At 58.6% G+C, this 17,175-nt stretch overlaps 1 protein-coding gene across 1 annotated transcript in view; it reads left to right on the forward strand.

The window, feature by feature from the left end:
- The first annotated feature begins 4,021 nt into the window (after positions 1-4,021).
- Positions 4,022-17,175, forward strand: part of CROCC2 (ciliary rootlet coiled-coil, rootletin family member 2) — a 53,692-nt gene continuing 40,538 nt past the window's right edge. The window contains exons 1-5 of the mRNA XM_045575482.1: positions 4,022-4,163; positions 11,820-11,970; positions 12,954-13,102; positions 15,148-15,254; positions 16,429-16,594. Of these exons, the coding sequence (XP_045431438.1) occupies positions 4,086-4,163; positions 11,820-11,970; positions 12,954-13,102; positions 15,148-15,254; positions 16,429-16,594 (651 nt within the window). The 5' untranslated portion in view covers positions 4,022-4,085. The remainder of the gene's footprint in view (positions 4,164-11,819; positions 11,971-12,953; positions 13,103-15,147; positions 15,255-16,428; positions 16,595-17,175) is intronic.

A 17,175-nucleotide genomic window follows, 5' to 3' on the forward strand; every position in this document is an offset into this window, starting at 1 on the left:
GAATATTTGGTATTTTTTTATTGTGACAAATAAACATAAGGACATTTATCATCTTACCGTTTAACCGTACAATTCAGTTGCATCAGGACATTAACATTGTGCTACCAACATCAGCACCCATGTCCTGAGCTCTTCTTCCCAAAATGAGACCCTGTCTCAATTGAGCACAAACTCCCCAGCTCCTGCCCCAACGCCTGGCACCCACCGTCATACCTTCTGTCCCTATGACTCGGGTTCCTCCAGGGACCTCACATAAGCGAGGAGTAGGGGTTCCTTGAGGATGGGTGCTGAGTGAAATCAGCCAATCAGGAAAAGACAGGGACTGAATGATTCCACTTATATGCATGTTGTAGCAAGTGTCATGATTTCCTTCCCTTATAAGGCTCATATTCTCTTGTATGGATGCACCACGTTTTGTTTATTCTTTCTTCTGTCCATGGACTCTGGGGTTGCTTCCACGTTTCAGCTATTGTGAATGATGCTGCTGTGAACATGGGTGCGCAAAAATCTCTTTAAGACCCTGCTTTATCCTTTTGGGTGTATACCCAAAAGTGGAATTGCTGGATCATATGGGAATTCTATGTTTAATTTTTGAGGAAACTTCATACTGGTTCCCACAGGAGCTACACTATTTTACGTTCCCACCAATAGTGCTGAGGACTCCAGTTTCCCCACATCCCCCTGACACTGCTATTTTCTGGCAGCAGCCATCCTGATGGATAAAGAGCTATCACTGTGGTTTGATTGGCGTTTCCCATGACAAGCACTGTTGCGCATCTTTTCATGGGCTGGTTGGCCAGTCGTGTCCTTTACCCATTTTTAAATGAAGTGTTTGGGGGGTTTGTTGTTGAGTTATAAGAGTTCTCTCTGTATTCTGGACATTAATTCTAATATCAGGTTTGTGATTTGCATATATTTTTTTCCCATTCTCTGGGCTGCCTTTTCACTCTCAATATCATCCTTTGAAGCACAATGTTTTTAATTTTTCCAATTTATCTTTCTTTTCTTTTGTTTCCTCTACTTTTGGTGTCATATCTAAGCAATTGTTGCCAAACCCAAGGCCATGAAGATTTCCCCCAGCGTTTTCTTCTAAGAGTTGCATAGCCTTAGCTTGTATGATTAGGTGCTCAGCAGGGTTTTAAGGCCCTAAAAGCTCCAAGTTCCAGTCACCCCAGCAGAGCCCCCCCCCCCAACCCCGCCCCACCCTAGGCTCCTTTCTTCATTGCAATGCAGTGTCTGAGATTTGTTTTAGCCCCCACCCCACCCCCATGAATGCATGGGACAGAGGGCAGGTCCATGAATCACCCCCACACTCCTTCTCAGGACTGGCCCCCACAGCATCATCCTCAGGCAACCGTTTGAATATATTAATGCAGGTGGGCTCTGTCCCAAGGAACCTCTCAGGATTCCTCCCACCAACCAGGGCTGATAGCCCCCTGAGGTCCTCCGGGCAGGTGGCCATATGTAAGGAGAGGCCCAAGAGCTGGATGAAGAGGGAAGGCGGGGAGAGTTTCCTCCTGCAGAAATCCACTGGGATATGCCCAGGGATCCACTGGGGTGACCCCGAGAGGCTCACCTGGTAGTGTCCCCCACCATAAGCCTTCCAGTGTCTTCCCTGATCCAACTACCCTTTACAGGGTCTCCACTGCTGTCCCAAAACCAGGCCTCAGACATGGACAGATGGCCAGGGGAACACAGACACCAGTGACCCGGGCACCCACCCATCAGGCCTTGGCCCCAGTCAGCAGTTCTGGGCGGTGCCAGAGCCAGTGCCCCAGCCACGGTCCAGAGCAGGGCTGTATTTTGGTTCAGCGGAGGAATGCACAGCCTGCTTCCTGTCTGGCACCTGCAGGGGACGCGCCCTTAGAGGCTGCAAACCTGGCTCAGCTGAGCCACAGCCACAGGCAGGAACCACTCCTCTCCTTTGGAGGAGAGATCTGTAGGGAGTGCAGGTCCTGGGACAGAGTCACCAAGAGTACAGACGGGTGGGAAGAAGGCAGATGCCAGAGCTGATTGGGGCGGGACTGACAGCCCAGAAGCCCAGAGGGGCTGGGACAGGGGGTAACACATTCCTTTGTGGTCTCTCACCCTCTTCCCTGATTGCCCTCTCTGTGACCCGTCTTTGGTGGACACGTCAGAACTGTGTGTCCCATCTGCAGCAAGCCTGTCTGCCAGGGCGAGGACGAGAGGCCGACCTGGCCACTCACCAGGAAGTACCAAAGCTTTCCTGTGAATTTTGAGGTCCCCTCTCCTCTTAGACAGCATCTGGGTCAGAGGTGGCAAATTCTGGTGTCCCTGGCCCAGCAGGAGACAGAAAAAGGTGAGGCGAGCTGAGTTCTGCCTCACCTTACCCAGTCCCTGCCCCACCCTGTGTCCCCTGGCCCACACTTGGGCGGGCCCGGCCAGGACTTGGGTTGTCCCAGGGGAGCTGGAAATGCAGAGTCTGTGGTGACACGGTGGGGACAAGTGAAATCCAGTGAGTTTCCCACGTGGAGGAAGGAACAGTGGCAAAGCCCAGCCATGGCCCATCGTTGAGGGCCTTCTGCACAGACAGGGGAGGCAAGCACATTCTGAACACGTGGTGAGCGAGGCTGCCTGCCCTCTGAGCACTTTCTCGGACCCCAGGCAGCAGGCAGTTCAGGGCCTTAGAACCAGCCATGCCTCCCTGAACTCTCCCTGCCTGCCTGTCCATCCACAGAGGAATGTCCTGTATGGTGAGGACTCCTAGCACATGTTCTCCTCATTCCAGAAATTTCCCGGGGGCTGTGCCCAGGCTCAGCGCTGACTCTGCACTCAGAGTTCTCCTCCTAGTCCATTGAGGGCCCAGGAACAGAAGCTGCAAGCTTGGACACCAGGCAGTGAGGCTCCAGGGTATGCACAGGCCCTGTGTGGGCCTTGAGGGGGTGGAGAAGGCTCCCGGAGAAGAGAGTGCAGCGGTAGGGACAAGGGGGAATGGGCAAGCTGAGATCAGGGGCGCGGGGGGTGGGGGAGGTGCAGGGGGGCATGGCAGGATGGCCCCGCCCATCTCAAGGCATCAACTGTCATGGTTTCCAGTGACTGGAGCCTTATTTAGACTCACCTGAGTGACCTTCACAGATGGTCACACCAACCTCTGCAGGCTCCTCACCCCCACAGCCAAGCACCCAAATTACACTGCCTCTTCACCCCTGCAGGAACTCTCACCAGAGGACAGAGCCATGTCCTCCTGTCAGAGGAGGTCCAGCCTCTGAGAGGCAGGAAATGCTGGCTCCTCTGGGCTCATCCTCCAGGCCCACAGGAGCTCCGGGATGCAGGGATGCTGCAGGAAGCCTTGGGTGCCAAGAGGATGCCCAAGCCATGGCATCGGTCCACTGGGCTCTGAATCTGGACCTCTGCTTTGTGACTTCAGGAGCCAGAACTCATTGCTATACCAGCGAGGCCAGGGTCAGAGGGAAAGCCTAGGGCCTAGGCCCTGATGCCCTAGAAACTGCCCCATAAACCCATACCAGCCCTGATGCCCAGTGGGACTCTGTCTGGCCCTGAGAGCTGGCCTGTCTTTGCATGGGGCACCCTTGTAACTGTCTTCTCAGGAAGGGAAGGGTGGCAGGAGACCTGAGGAAATCAGGAGCAGGACAGAGCACAGGTGCCTTCAGTGAGCTTCGGTTCTGAGGAAGTGCCTCAGCCCCTTCAGGCTGGCCAATGGAAGGTGGGGCCTTTCCCCACAGGTATGGGGGGGCCTGGGGGAGAGGTCGGCCCCTCCCTGGTTGTGGTTGCTCAGGTGGACAGCTTCATCCAGGGCGTCCCCAGGTCTCCGGGGAAACAGCTTCCAGACAACAGCGTTCCTTAGTCCCTATCGCAACAAGGCCTGCACTCCTGTTTCCAGGGAAACCCAGCCTTCAGCGTCCCAGTTGCCACAGCAACACCTAAGCTTCAGTTGTCCACAAGGTCCCAACCCAGAGGGGCAGCTGGGAGCCCAGGACAGGGAGCAGGTGCTGCACAGGTGTGGGGCCAAGAGCTGAAGGAAATCTTGGTGAGGATCCCTGGAGGAGTCGCTGACTGGAGCCCGGTGAGCCGGGCTTTCTCCTGGATCCTGTGCCCCAGCTGCAATGAGTTCTGCCTCCAGTGAGCCAGGCAACGGGGCTGCAGCGGAGCGGTCCCCGCTGGGGCTGGACACCGTGATCCAGGTCAGTGCGGTGGCTGCCTTCCAGCACCTCCTAGAGCAGGCTCCCAGGGCACCTTAAGAGGGAAGGGACCCTGCAGAGGCCACGCCTCCTAGGCTCAAGGGGCACTTGGCACAAGCTCACGTGGTCAGCAAGAGCACACAACCGCATGCGCAGACACACACACACACACACACACACACACACACACACACACGTATGCAGACTGACTGGGAAAGGGGGCTGGGGCCTCAGACCGCTGGTGAGCCCCTTCCCACTGAGCCTCAGGCTTGCAGCTTGCACACGGAGAAGAGGGGGGACTAGATCCAGGCTGACTTCTGGATCTAGCTCACTGTTTCTTTTGTGGCGAAGTGTGAGAGCCAGCAATCCCTCGCCACCTCTGCCCATGGGTGGGTGGGTGGGACCATCCCCAGTGTCTGTCCTGTGAGTTCCAGAGTTCTAGTTCCGACTTTCTTAGCCCCACTGACATAACAACAACGACTGGGGGTTATCCCCATGCCCCTTTCCTCTTCACCCCTGACCCAACCTGATGGCATCCCTGCCATCTCACCCCCTTAGAAGCCCCCCCACCTCTGGCTATCACAGTCAGGCAGTCCCTGCGCTGACTGACCCCAGGGGATCTCTGCGAAGGCCCATGAAGTGGTGACTCAGAATTGTTTATTAACTCAGTTCTTGGAACTTGGGAACTACACTGGGGGTGACGTGGTCCTATATAAACAATGCAGGTCCCTGGGGAAGAGCAGCTGCCCACAGTTGGTGCCAGATGATTAGGTAACATGATGTAGTCACCACACACATGTGCATGCACATACACACACACACACACACACACACAGGTGCCCACACAGGACAGAATGTGATGAGGGTATTTGAGTCAGGTGATAAAATGAGGTGGCCTGGGTGGTTGAGGCTCTATCCAGCTCCCAGGGGTCTTAGCTCTCTGTGGGCCTGACAGGGGCAAACCAAAGGTGGGTGAGGGAGGGGAAGGGCTTGCACACAGAGTGAACAAGACTTTCAGCAGTGTCCCAGTGGCCCTATATGCTCATGAGGGTTCCATCATTTCCCCTCGATTTGGGGAAAATAGAGACTCAATGGTGACAGGCTGGTTTATGAAACACAGGATGGCATTGATGTGGGCAGTGGGCACCAGTGCTGGGCAAACATGGCTGCCCATGGGAAACTGTCATCTGAAGGCCACAAGAAACCCCATGAGGTCTGCTCCACCCACCTGGCCAACATCTGTTATTTGCTCTGTAGTGATTGAGATCTTGGTGCTTGATAGGGGGGTGAGCAAGCAGGCAGGCGCCATGGGGACCCAGACGGGCCTGTCCAGACAGTGTGGCAGGGCAGCAGATGGGGAAATGAGGAGCCTGGGCATAGTGTGGCTTGAGGATGGGGGGGTCTCATGTGTGACCAGGCCTGACCATGCTCCCCATGTTGGAAAAACCTACTGACGCTGCACCCCTCCAGCCAGAACTGCAGTCCCATCCTCTGCACCCCCTTCCACCTCTGGCCCCCATGTCCATCCACTAGAGCAGTGTTTCCCAAACTTCTCTCATGATGAGAATCACCTGGTGGAGTTGTTAAAATACAGATTCCTGAATCCCAACTAAGAAGTGCTAAACTAGAATTTTTGGGAACATATATTTAACAAGAAGTGCTAAACTAGAATTTTTGGGGCACTAAGTTAAGTATACAATTTTACCTATATGTTCCAAAAAATCCTAGTTTAGCACTTCTTAGTTGGGATTCAAGAATCTGTAGTTTAACAACTCCACCAGGTGATTCTCATCATGAGAGAAGTTTGGGAAACACTGCACTATAGCATCATCAGAATGCCAGAAGTCCTTGACTTAGATTCATTTATAGGAACTTTATCAAGACAAAAGTATGCTTGTATGTGTAGCAGCACATTCGTGAACATGCATGGCCATGGCTCACTGTGCTCACGGCTATCTGGTTCTCCATATTTTTCATCCAGCTATTGTTAACAGCCATTGGAGTGGCTTCCAGTTTGTCCTGCCAGCCATAGCACTCCCATAAACATTATGGAACATGTCTTTGGGTGCCTTGTGTATGTATCTCTTTTGGGGATCTACCAGGAGGGCAAACAATCGTCCTAGGTTTTGTATGTGCAGTTTGGGTGGATGCTGCCGAAAGGATTTCCAAAAGGGTTGTGCCATCCAAGCCATAGGGCGCCAGGGGGTGGTTGCTGCATACCCCAGCCAACACTTGGCATTTCCTACCATTCTCCTACATAGCCATTAGGGTGAAGGTTCCTGAGTGTTATATGGTGGCTTTACTGTCATTTGCCTGATGACTAGTGTAGTTGAATATATGTCCCCATGCTTATTGGCCCCTTTGGTGACTCTAAAATTTTGCCCATTTTCTATTGTGGTGGCTTCTCTTATTATTGATTTGGAAACAAGTCCTGTATTGAAGACATGCATTGCAAACGTCTTCTGTGGGTGGGTGGCCTTTTCCTCCTGTAATGGCATATTTTGATGGACAGAAGCTCTTCAATTTAATACAGCACAACTCATCCATTTCCCCCTTTACGTTAGTGTTTCTGTGTGCTGTTTAAAAAACACACTTCGGCCACTCCCTGGTCACGATGTTCTCCTGTTTCCTTTTAAAAGCTGTGTTGTTTAACTTTCACTGGGAAATCTGAAACCTATGTGCAACTGATCTTTGTGTGCAGCTCGAGGCAGAGATCACCATGCGCTCCTTCCATGTGCATAGCCAGTGGACTGAGGCCCCCTAGTGAACAGCGGCACACGTCTGCGTGTGCAGATTTTGGAGGCCCCTCCACTGCTTTGCTTCTACTGTTACCTCCACCTGGACACCTGACCTGTGCCCCCTCTGGCTGTTGAACTCTGACTTATCCTTCAAGGTCTAACTCACCTGCCACCTCCTCCAGGAAGCCTGTGTGGGTACTGTAGACACAGGAGCAAGCAAACATGATCAGCAAGGTTATTGCCCTCCCCAGTGCTCCTTGATGTGAGTCATTTTGCAGTTGGTGATTTATACGTCAGGCTGGGTTTTCAGTCATTCCTGTAGTGACCCATCTGAGTTTGCCATGTGCCAAGCATCAGTCATGCTGAGGGCTGGGGTAAGGGCCCAGAGATGAATGAGTAGTGGTCCCCCTCATCCCCAATGCCTGAGCCCAGTGGTCGGCAAACTCACTAGTCAACAGAGCCAAATATCAACAATACAACGATTAAAATTTCTTTTGAGAGCCAAATTTTTAAAACTTTTTATGCCACTTCTTCAAAATACAATAGTTTTGCCCAGGCCGTGGTATTTTGTGGAAGAGCCACACTCAAGGGGCCAAAGAGCCGCAGTTTGCCGACCACTGCCTGAGCCAATGCCTGGCCTCGAACTCCCCTTTATTATTAGTTAAGGACCAAACTGCCACTCATGAGAAGCATGAACCTACCCCAGGGCTCCAGGGCTCCAGGCTCCGTGAGAGATCTAAACTGAGACGGGCTGAGATACACATGGCGGGGCCAGGTGCTGCCTCGGACAGGGGAAAGCTCTTTCTCTTAAGGACATGGAGCCTGGTGGGTGGCCACCCCAGCCCAGGCTCGCTCTGCAGCAGCCAAGCTGCAGAAGGATGGCAGGCAGACGTCTGATGGCTGGACTTGGCTGGGGGCCCTGTCCTCAGGTGTGTTCCTCAAGCTGTGCCCACCCCTGGCGAGGGCCAGGGCCACCTGGGGGTGCAGGGAGGCCTGTGGCTGTGCCACGGTGGAAAGGCTTGGGAGGCTCTGAGTGGGCAGAGGTGGTGGAGGATGGTGGGCTGTGTGCTGGTGTGGGCCCCTGGCCGCCTGCTCCTCTGCATGGGCTCAAGAGGGTGCCACATGGGGGAGAAGTCCTGAGGTCAGTGTGCTTGCTGGACCCTGATCTCTGGCCACTGGGAGGGTGCTGGCTCAGTAACTGCTGTCAAGGGCATTTGGGGGCCCACAGGTGGGATCCTAACATTGTCATTCATGAGAGGGTGACTTTGAGCAAGTCCCCAACTTCCTCATGAAGTGGAAGTGAGAAGCTTCCCTTTGGGGTCAAGATAATGGATATGAAAACGTTTGCTGAGAAACCTCAAGTGGCCATGTCCTGCCTCCCTTCACTGATGCAGTAACAGGGCACTCCCTCAGGCCTCCATCCTTCCCCAGCTGAGCAGGCTGTCTCTTGCAGCACCCCTGGCACCCACAAGGTGGCACTGTTGGACCCACCATGTCCACCCTTCGAGGCCCAGGGCAGCCTTCTCTCCACACTGTGACTCTGCCTGGGTCCTGGTTGAGTTGGGGTCTTTCACTGGATGCCACCTCTGTTGCCCCGCCCTGCCTGCCACTGGGCTCACCTGGACAGCCCAGGGGTCTCCCTAATTTGAGTCTGGGTGTGGGGAAGTCTCGTTCTCCTTTCAGGAAGTCATTGTTCCTTTTCCTAATCCATCCTCCACTCCCCTGGGGACCAGGAAATCAGTGGTCTCTCCCTGTGCTCCTAGCAGCCTGGGGGTCCAGAAGGACCCACTCAGGAGGTTCTGATGCTGGCCACCAGCAAGGGGAAATGGCAAAATCCCTCCATGTGATTTCCATTTCTGATCTACAAGTCCACTCGCCTCCCCTCCGAATCTGTGAAAATGGGAGGTGGGGGGAGTCCCTGAGACCTCAGCCTCCACCCTCCATAAAGCTGTGGGGGAGAGGGTTCTTCTGACTCTCTCTCTCTCTCTCTCTCTCTCTCTCTCTCTCTCTCTCTCTCTCTCTCTCTCTCTCTCTTCCCCCCCGACCCCCCCACTGGAGGTCGCTAGGAGGCTAGGGCAGGTGACACGCCCACTGTGCGCGGTGCATCAGCAGGCAGAGCAGGGTCCCCAGCTCAATTCTCTTCAATGAGTCCTGCTCTGATGGGTGGGGCTGATAGGGGAGCCCGTGTTCCCCGGGTGGAGGCTCTCCTCTGCGGCCACGATGAAGAGGCGCGGCGTGAGGCAGGGGTCATTCGGGGCCCATCTGAGCCACAGGGTGCCCCGCCGAGCTGTGGCCTCGCTGGGTCTTTAGGGATTAGCGGAGGAGGAGGGCGCTGGGGAGGCCGGAGAAAGGGGCAGGGCCGGGCTCAACCGGGGTCTTCGGAGAAACTGACGTCTAGCCCTGGTGTCCCTCCGGCCGACTCAGGGTCTGTGGGCACTGCCCGTCACTGCGGACGCCCATCCTCCAGGCCCGGCCCCAGGGCCCCCACCCAGACCGGTGGAGGAGGCGACCCGCCGGGTGGGGACTGTGAGCCCCGCTGAGGCACATCCCAACCGGCCCGGGAGAGGCAGCGAGCGGTGGGTCTGAGCCCGAGGTTTGCGCAGGCTCGGCGGGCCCTGGACGGAGCCCCAACCCGCGCCCCAACCCCTGGGGCCCCTCCCCCCGCCCCCTTCCTCTCCCCTCTCCCTCCTCCCCTCTCCCCTCTCCCCTCTCCCCTCTCCCCTCTCCCCTCTCCCTCTCCCTCTCCCCTCTCCCCTCTCCCCTCTCCCCTCTCTCCCTTCTCTCCTTTCCCCTTTCCCCTCCGCGCTTCCGCGGGGCGGGGCCGCTCACACCCCACGGGCGGGCGGGGGTGGGGGAGGGCGAGCGCCCCCTCGGCTCCAGCTGGGCCGCGGCCCGTCGCAGGCACCCGGCCACAGCTGGAACCCATTAGGCCCCGCGCCTCCTGGGACGCCCCGGCTAATAAGTGACCCTCTGTAAACGCTAGGAATGAGTCAAGTTCAGGCCGCGCTGCTGCTTTCCCGTTAGCGGGTGGCGCCGCGGATGCCCGGGGGAGCGCGGGCGGCGGGCTGCGGGCCAGGGCAGAGGCCTTCCTGGCCCAGGAGGGGCGCTTCCTGGACGCACCGGCGGGCGGGGGCGGCGGTTCTCGCCACCCCGCCGGGCCTCAGTTTCCCCGAGTGCTAATAAAGGGCTCAGGTGGGCGGTGGTTGGGCCCCCATACCCGCCCCCCACGCCTTTCCTCCCGGGCGCACAGGAGAGGCGGTTGGTGGTCTTGGCGCCCGGTCCTCGCTTGGCCCAGAGGAGGCATAGCCTCCCCTTTCCCCCAAGGGAGGCTGCTCACGCCCGCCCAGAGCAGGGCTTGAGGGGGTCATGTGGGGGGTTGTTGAGCGAAGGCTCCTCCCCAAGACCCCGGGGGACTAGAATTCAAACCCAGGGTGAAAAGTGAGGCTCCAGCCTGAAGCGGGGCTGGACTCTTGGGGAGCGGGGACCAGGGCTCTCACTCCGAGGGCAACAGTGGAATTCAGTCCTAAGCATTTGTTCCGTGGCTGCCCATCGCTGGGCTGCTGTTGGGGATCAGTACCAGCCTCACCAGATGTCATGCAGCAGCCAGGTTTGGGGAGGGGACTGGCAGTTTGGTCCCAAAGGAGAGTGAGGACTGGGAGCATGTGAGGTGGGTGTGCACGGAAGACTCCAGGCTGGGGTCTCAGGAGGAGAGGACCGAGGGAAAGTGAGTCAGGGCCACAGAGAAGGCACCCAGGAAGCCCTCTGCTCCCACCAGCCAGGCGGGCATGAGGGCAGAGCTGGGCAGAGAGGTCTAGACTGGAGAAGATCTTCAGGGAGAACTGGGAAGAAGCCAGAGAAGGAAGGACAGGCAGGGAGGCGGCCCAGGGGTCACTCACCAGGACCTGGGCTGGAGGGGAGGTTTGGGAGTCACGGTGTAAGGGAAGCACTGAGGGGCCAGAGGGAGGGGGCTTCCAGTGGAGGGGGTATCTGGGCACGAGGTGGCCAGTTTGCTAAGTCTGAGACTTGGTGGGGAGGTGACAGCAGAGCCCTGTTTTGCCACCCTGGAGAGTCACTATGAGTGGACATCCATCTCAGAACCCCCTGAGAACCATCTGGTCACTTTTTCACACTTACTTTGCTGCCTTAAGTCAGACATCCTGACTACAGCAGGGCGGGTGGCTACGACCTGCCTCACTCCTGGGTGATCTTACCTGGCACCTGGCACACCCACAGCTTCCTCTGGTTTTAAATGGCTATCCCCTCACCCTCTGCGTTCAAAAGCCCTGACAGTCCTCCCCACAGTCAGCACCACAATTAGACCCAGACCAAAAGGCCCCTGCCTCGTCTGGGCACCCCAAGACCAGGCCCTCCCCCAGCTGTTGATTCGGTGGAGCAAAGGTTCCCCAGGCCAAGGCAGTGTCAGCTCAGAGTCCCAGAACCCCGACCTGAGCTTCCTGCCCACTTCCAGGCCCCTCGGAACTCTTACAAGGCAGGTCTGCCGCTCTGGAGGCGAGGCAGGTGGGCCACCTCACGCCTCACACTGCCCCTTCCTCCCAGCACCCCTGGAGAGGTGCCCGTGTGAGGGCTCAGCCCAGCCCCTCAGAGTGGAGCCGTGCCCAAGGGCGGGGTGTGCTGAGGTCCTAGGCTGGCTGTTCTTGGACAGGTCCTTCTCCTCACTTCCTAATTGGTTCAACGAATGGTGCCAGGACAGGCAGGGCACCACGCCACCGTACAGTGGAGAAACCAAAGCACATGTCTTGGGTGACCTCAGCCTCACCCAGTCCTCTCCAGGGCCTTTTCTGCTGTGGGGGAGCTCTATGGCCACCCTCACCCCCCATCAACTCCACTGCTCCTATAGGGGTGCCTGGCAGCTGTTCCAGGGCCTACCAGCCCCAGGTGTCTCTGGGCGGGTGTTTTTCAGAGGCTGGAGGACACTGTCCTGAGCCCCACCGCCAGCAAAGAAGACCGGACGCTGACCATGCGTGGGGAAGACTGGCAGGCCTCACCCACCCCCCTGCCTGCTCGAATCCGTGAGATCGTGGCCAGCAGCCTGGGCGAGGAGCCACCCCAAGGTGAATAGAGGTGGCGGGGGAAGTGATGAGGGTGCGGAGACACCAGGGGAGCTGCCCAGCCATCGGCCGCAGTCCAGCTTCAGGGAGTCAAGCCCCCATTGTCCCCTATTGGGCCCCTGCTGGCCTGTCAGCTTCCCATGTGAAGGACCACAGAACCACACCCTCCCATAGGCTGGCCCAGGGGTTCATGTGTCACACCCACTTTGTCCTCACTACTAGGCCACAGGGACCTTCCCAAGCCAGCACTGCATTTGTGTTTGTGGAACATTTGTGAGCGCTGGTCTTGGTTTCATCCACATTTGTTTTTCATTAGATGAGGGAAAACCCTTAGGGTTGACACTCAGGAAACAGATGCTGATCAGCCCCCCCTCCCCCAAATCCCATCCCCACCCCAAAAGCTGTGCTCACCCAACCCTGCAGGCCCACTCGAGGCACCTCCTCATTGTCAAGCTTTTCAGCTGAGGAACTGGCCCTGAGGCTGGGCTCCAGCACCGAGGCCACCAGCCTTTGGACCTCAGATCATGCTCATAATTCCAAGCCAGTCTGGCGCCCTCCCCCTCCCCCCCACCCGCCCCTATCCCAGGACCCCTTCGCTACAGAGGGTCCGTGCTGCCCTCTAAAGGAACTGAGAGCTCACTAGGGTGTATTAAGGAAAGAGAAACTCTATGTGTGGTTGGAAAAGCAACTCATTATTCAGGGATGGGATCTGGTTACACTGAATCAGCAGTTCCCACTGCTTCTCAGGGCTGGGGCACCCCCACTAGTTGTAATTGGTTTGGGGCTCACCCTGGGCATCGGTTTGTATTTGGGGTAAGGATGCTGGTAAAAGGCAGGGAGGGAGGCAGGAGAAGGCCCACTGACCAGAGAGCAGGAGAGGCCCAGAGCGTGACGTCTACCTCCCCCACATCTGGTCCCCTGGGTCAGAACAGCCTGCGTGCCATCATAGGGACAGGGTGCTATGGCTGACCCGGTGCCACCTGCAGGGCTGCGGGAGCCACCGGGAGCCTCGGCCCAGGTGCAGGAGGAGAGTGAGCTCCTGCAGGAGGAGCTGTCCCGGCTGGAGGACCTGCTGGCACAGGTGGGTGCCGAGCGGGATGAGCTGGCCAGCAGGTACCATGTGGTCAGCGAGCGGGTAAGTGTTCATCATGGGCACGTGGCAGGCCAGAGCGGGGGCAGCCGGGCCCAGGTTGAGGCGGTCACCCATTGGCACTGTCAGTTGGACCAGTGGGACCATCATCGAGTCTTAGGACATACCTCAGACACGCAACCCAAACCCTGGGCTGGAGGTGGAAGGTGAGGGCAGGATGGTGCCCGGCCACCCCAGGCTCACAGCTCAGCTAAGGCATTGAATTGTGCCCGCCTGCCCAGGAGCCCTGTGGGGGCAGCCTGATCGGTCCTGACTGTTGGCCCATCCACTAGCCCAGGTGAGCCCCAGCACCAGCCCTCAGTCAGCACCTGCCCTAGGTGGGAGGGCGGCAAACGGAAGGAAGCAAGCCCTTTGGAGTCGTGCTGAATTGGCCCTAATACTCAGACCCAGCTTGTGGAGAACTGGCTCAGTCCCAGCCCCCACCCCTTCCTGACAGCTGAGGAACAGCTGTGACCCTTGGCCTGGGTCCTCCATCCTCTGTGCCTTCCAGCGTGTCCGGCAAGCTGCAGCAAGAGGCCGATTTGGTCACAAAGCTGGGAAGGAGGGGGAGGCAGGCTCCCATTGTGCACGTGGGGAAACTGAGGCAGAGAAGTGAAGACACTTGCTCAGAGCCTCTTTCCCATTTCTGCCACCCCCAGACATGATGGCTTCCGAGGCATGACTGGGCGAGGGGGCCCGGCCCACAGTGTGGGGGGCTCAGAGGCCCTGCTGGGTTGGCCCAGCCCCTGCCTTTGCTGTTTTCAGAGACACCTTGCTCCGTGTGTCTCTGGGTAGATGATTCCACTCTCCAGATGAGCAAACAGAGGCTCAGAGCAGCCAGAGTGTCCAGGGCCCTGCTGCCAGGGGCTGAGACCACCACCAGTGACCAATGCTCTGTGGGCCCCAGGGTGGGGTGCCCGAGGGCCCCAGGGTGGGGTGCCCTCTGCCCCAGCTCCCACACTGTGGACACCCATTCTCATGGTTGCCCGCACCACCGGGGGGGCCAGGGCAGGGCCGTGAGGCGAGGGTCCTTCTCATGGGGCCCGGGGCGGGAGCACTTGAGAACACGCTGTGAGCTCGCCTGCCCTCCGGGTCCCGGGGCTGTCTGTAGCCCGCTGGCCATGCGGGTGGGGGATGTTCCTAGCACAGGGTGGGGAGATGTTGGGAACCAGCCAGTGGGAATAGAGGCCACAGAAATCCTGTGGACAGATTAGCAAACCTCATGAGTCAGATCTGAACTCACAGACTCAGCAGCTCAGCCCACGCCCGGGCTCCCTTGCTCAGCACCAAAGAGGCTGAGCCTCCCCCAAGTTACCTGGGTGGGTGGGGGTCAGGGTGGCCAGTGTGACTGTTTCCTGATGTCTCCAACCCCAGTGGCAGCCCCTGCTCCCGCCCCTAGATCCATTTGGCCCCTCCTCTCTCATCAGGGGACACTCACCTCCCCACACACCTGGTCCCAGGTCCTCGGGTCATGCCACAGGTGTGGCCTCCTGCTCTCCTGACCTTCGTATCTCTCAGCCCCCCACCACCTTGCCTGTAGGGCCTGAGTTCTCTCCCCCAGCACCCCAGCGTGCCCTGAGTCAATACATCTTATAGGAACCTGCATCTCCTTTCCCCCTCAGAGCCCCAGGGTCCCCATCTGCTCAGGCTCTGGGGCAGGCCTGGCCCACAGGTGGAGGGTGTGGTCCTCACCCACCTGCTGGATGTGGTGCTGGGAGCAGCAGAGGTGTGAGCATAGGCAGGAGGGGCAGCCAGAGGGTGGGACCCCAAGCTCACTCACTGTCATAGAGGATGACCCCAGGCCTGCTCTGCAACTGGCTATCCTGCCCCCATCCCCCCATGTGGCCAATCCAAACTCTGGAGGCCACCTCCTAAACTGGCCGCACACCCTTGACACAGGACCAGGGTGTGGATGCCCATCCATCTGACCCATCCTGTGGAGGGGCCTGAGCTTCTCCAGACCAGACCCTACCTGACCGCACCAACCCCAGCCCCTTGGGAGGGCTTTGCGCCAAAGCTGCCCCTCCAGGTGGGCTCATGCTCCCCTCTAGCTGCAGGCCCGGCTGCAGACCACCGAGGCCCGGCTGCGGAGGTCAGAGCTGGAGCACAGCGTGGACCTGGAAGAGGCACTGGGCCGATTGGAGGCTGCAGAGCAGAGGTGAGACCAGGCAGACACAGCAGCCAGGGCTGCAGGGAGCTCGGCCATCACCTCAAGAGGCAATGGACCCCACCGGGCCTTAAAGCAGAGGGCCAACCTGCTCCCAAAGTGGCTCTAAGTCGAATTTGCTTGTAGGAATCAGCTGCAGGCTTTAGGGTTTGGGGGGGAGGGGAAGCAGGCAGGGGAGTTGATGGCCCTCTGACAGGCTGTGAGGGTCTCCCTGACCCCACTCCTCGAGTTTGCCCCCCAGGTTCCTGACGGCTGCTGTCGCTGGTGCTCTAGCCAGCGCTGCAGCCGACTGTGGTCCTCGGGTGGCCCAGCCCATCTTGAGGTGCCCATGGTGCTGTCCTCAAACCCCCTCTTCATGCTCTGGCCCTGACTCCCAGGCTCCTTTGGCCTTAGTCATTCTGATTTCATGGCCAGGGGCTCATTTGTTCCCTGTGGTGAGCATGTGATACCCTGGCCTCACAGAGGTAGCCCTGCACCCTAGAGTCCCAACCCTCAGGACACCACCCCAGAAGGACAGGGCCCCCCTCCAGCTCTCTGCCCAGAGGAGCTGAGCCCTCAGTGTCTCCACCTGCAGCCCTGGGGAGGTTCAGGCCCAGGGAGTTCTTCCCGCACTCGCCCAGCCTAGGGGACGGGAAAGGGAGGAGCGTGCTGGGAAGCCCTTTGAGGGGGGCACAATCCGAGTGGAGGCTCACACCCAGGAGCAGAGAACGGCCTCGACGCCTGGCAGGGAGATGCTGACTCTGGAGGGTGGGTTTGGCATCTCTCCACACACAGTCCTGTCCTGGGTGGAGAAGGCTCCCAGGTCACGGTGGGGACTGCCCCTCCCTGTTCTCACCCACTAGCCCTGGTACCCTGGCCAGGTCTCCCAACCCTGCCCCTCTTTCTTGTCTCGGGGTTCACCTCTGCACCCAGGATTGAGGAGCCTGCCACAGTTGTAGGGGCAGAACCAGGAAAGCTCAGGGGGGAGAAGGAGGAGGCCAGAGTGGCATCCAGATGTTGGCCCCAGTGTGGGGGCCATTGGGGACCCATTGCATATGGTCAGCGCTTCTTAAGGGCATGCAGGGAGCTGCACCCTGAGCTGGTTTCGGCTGGGCCCAGGAGGTTCAGGGCCGGGTCTCAGAGCCTCTCTAAGCAGAGCCACCCGCCCACGCCCCCGCCCGCCCAGGAGCACCGGCCTCTCCCAGGTGAACACACTCCTGAGGGAACAGCTGGAGCACATGAAGAAGGCCAACGACACGCTGGCTGAGGAGCTGGCCAGGACGACGGGCAGCGTGCTCCACCTGAGGGGTGAGCTGGAGCGGAAGGAGGCTCAGCGCTGGACAGAGAGACAGGTGCTCCCTCTGCCTCCACCCATGGGCAGGGATAACCCCCCCCCCCCCCCCCCCATGGCAGCGGGGGGCGTGGCCAGCAGGGACCAGGACAGGGGAAGCTGGGATTGCACCCCAAGGAGGCAGAGCCTGGACTGTAAGTGAGACTGTGCTTCAGCTGTGCTTCCTTCTGAGGGTAAGGCACTGGGCTCCTGCCACGCCACATCCCCCATGCTGCTTGGCCACAGCAGTCTGCAGAGTGGGGTGCTCCAGGGTAGGGAGACTTCCTGCTTGAGAGCAGAGGGCAGGACCCAGGCCACACCTGGCTCCAGCTTGCCCATCTGTTCCAGAGGCCTGCCTTCTGGGCAGGATGCAGCACGTGGCTCCCCGCTCCTGGCCAGGGCCAGCAGGGCCACGAAGCCTTGCCTGGTCACAGTTGTCTGAAATCCTAAGCCCTGAGTGGGGAGGAGAGGGCAGGGCAAAGTGCTGCAGGCGCAGCCTCGGCAGGAGGGAGAAGCTGTTCTTCGTCAAAGGTGGTCACCGACAGCAGGACTTTCTGGACTTTACTCTCTCTCCCCTGAGCCGAGGTCAAGGAGATGTGTTGA

Source organism: Pipistrellus kuhlii, unplaced genomic scaffold (genome assembly GCF_014108245.1).
Source record: "Pipistrellus kuhlii isolate mPipKuh1 unplaced genomic scaffold, mPipKuh1.p scaffold_m20_p_7, whole genome shotgun sequence".
In the NCBI taxonomy this organism is placed as follows: Eukaryota; Metazoa; Chordata; class Mammalia; order Chiroptera; family Vespertilionidae; genus Pipistrellus; species Pipistrellus kuhlii.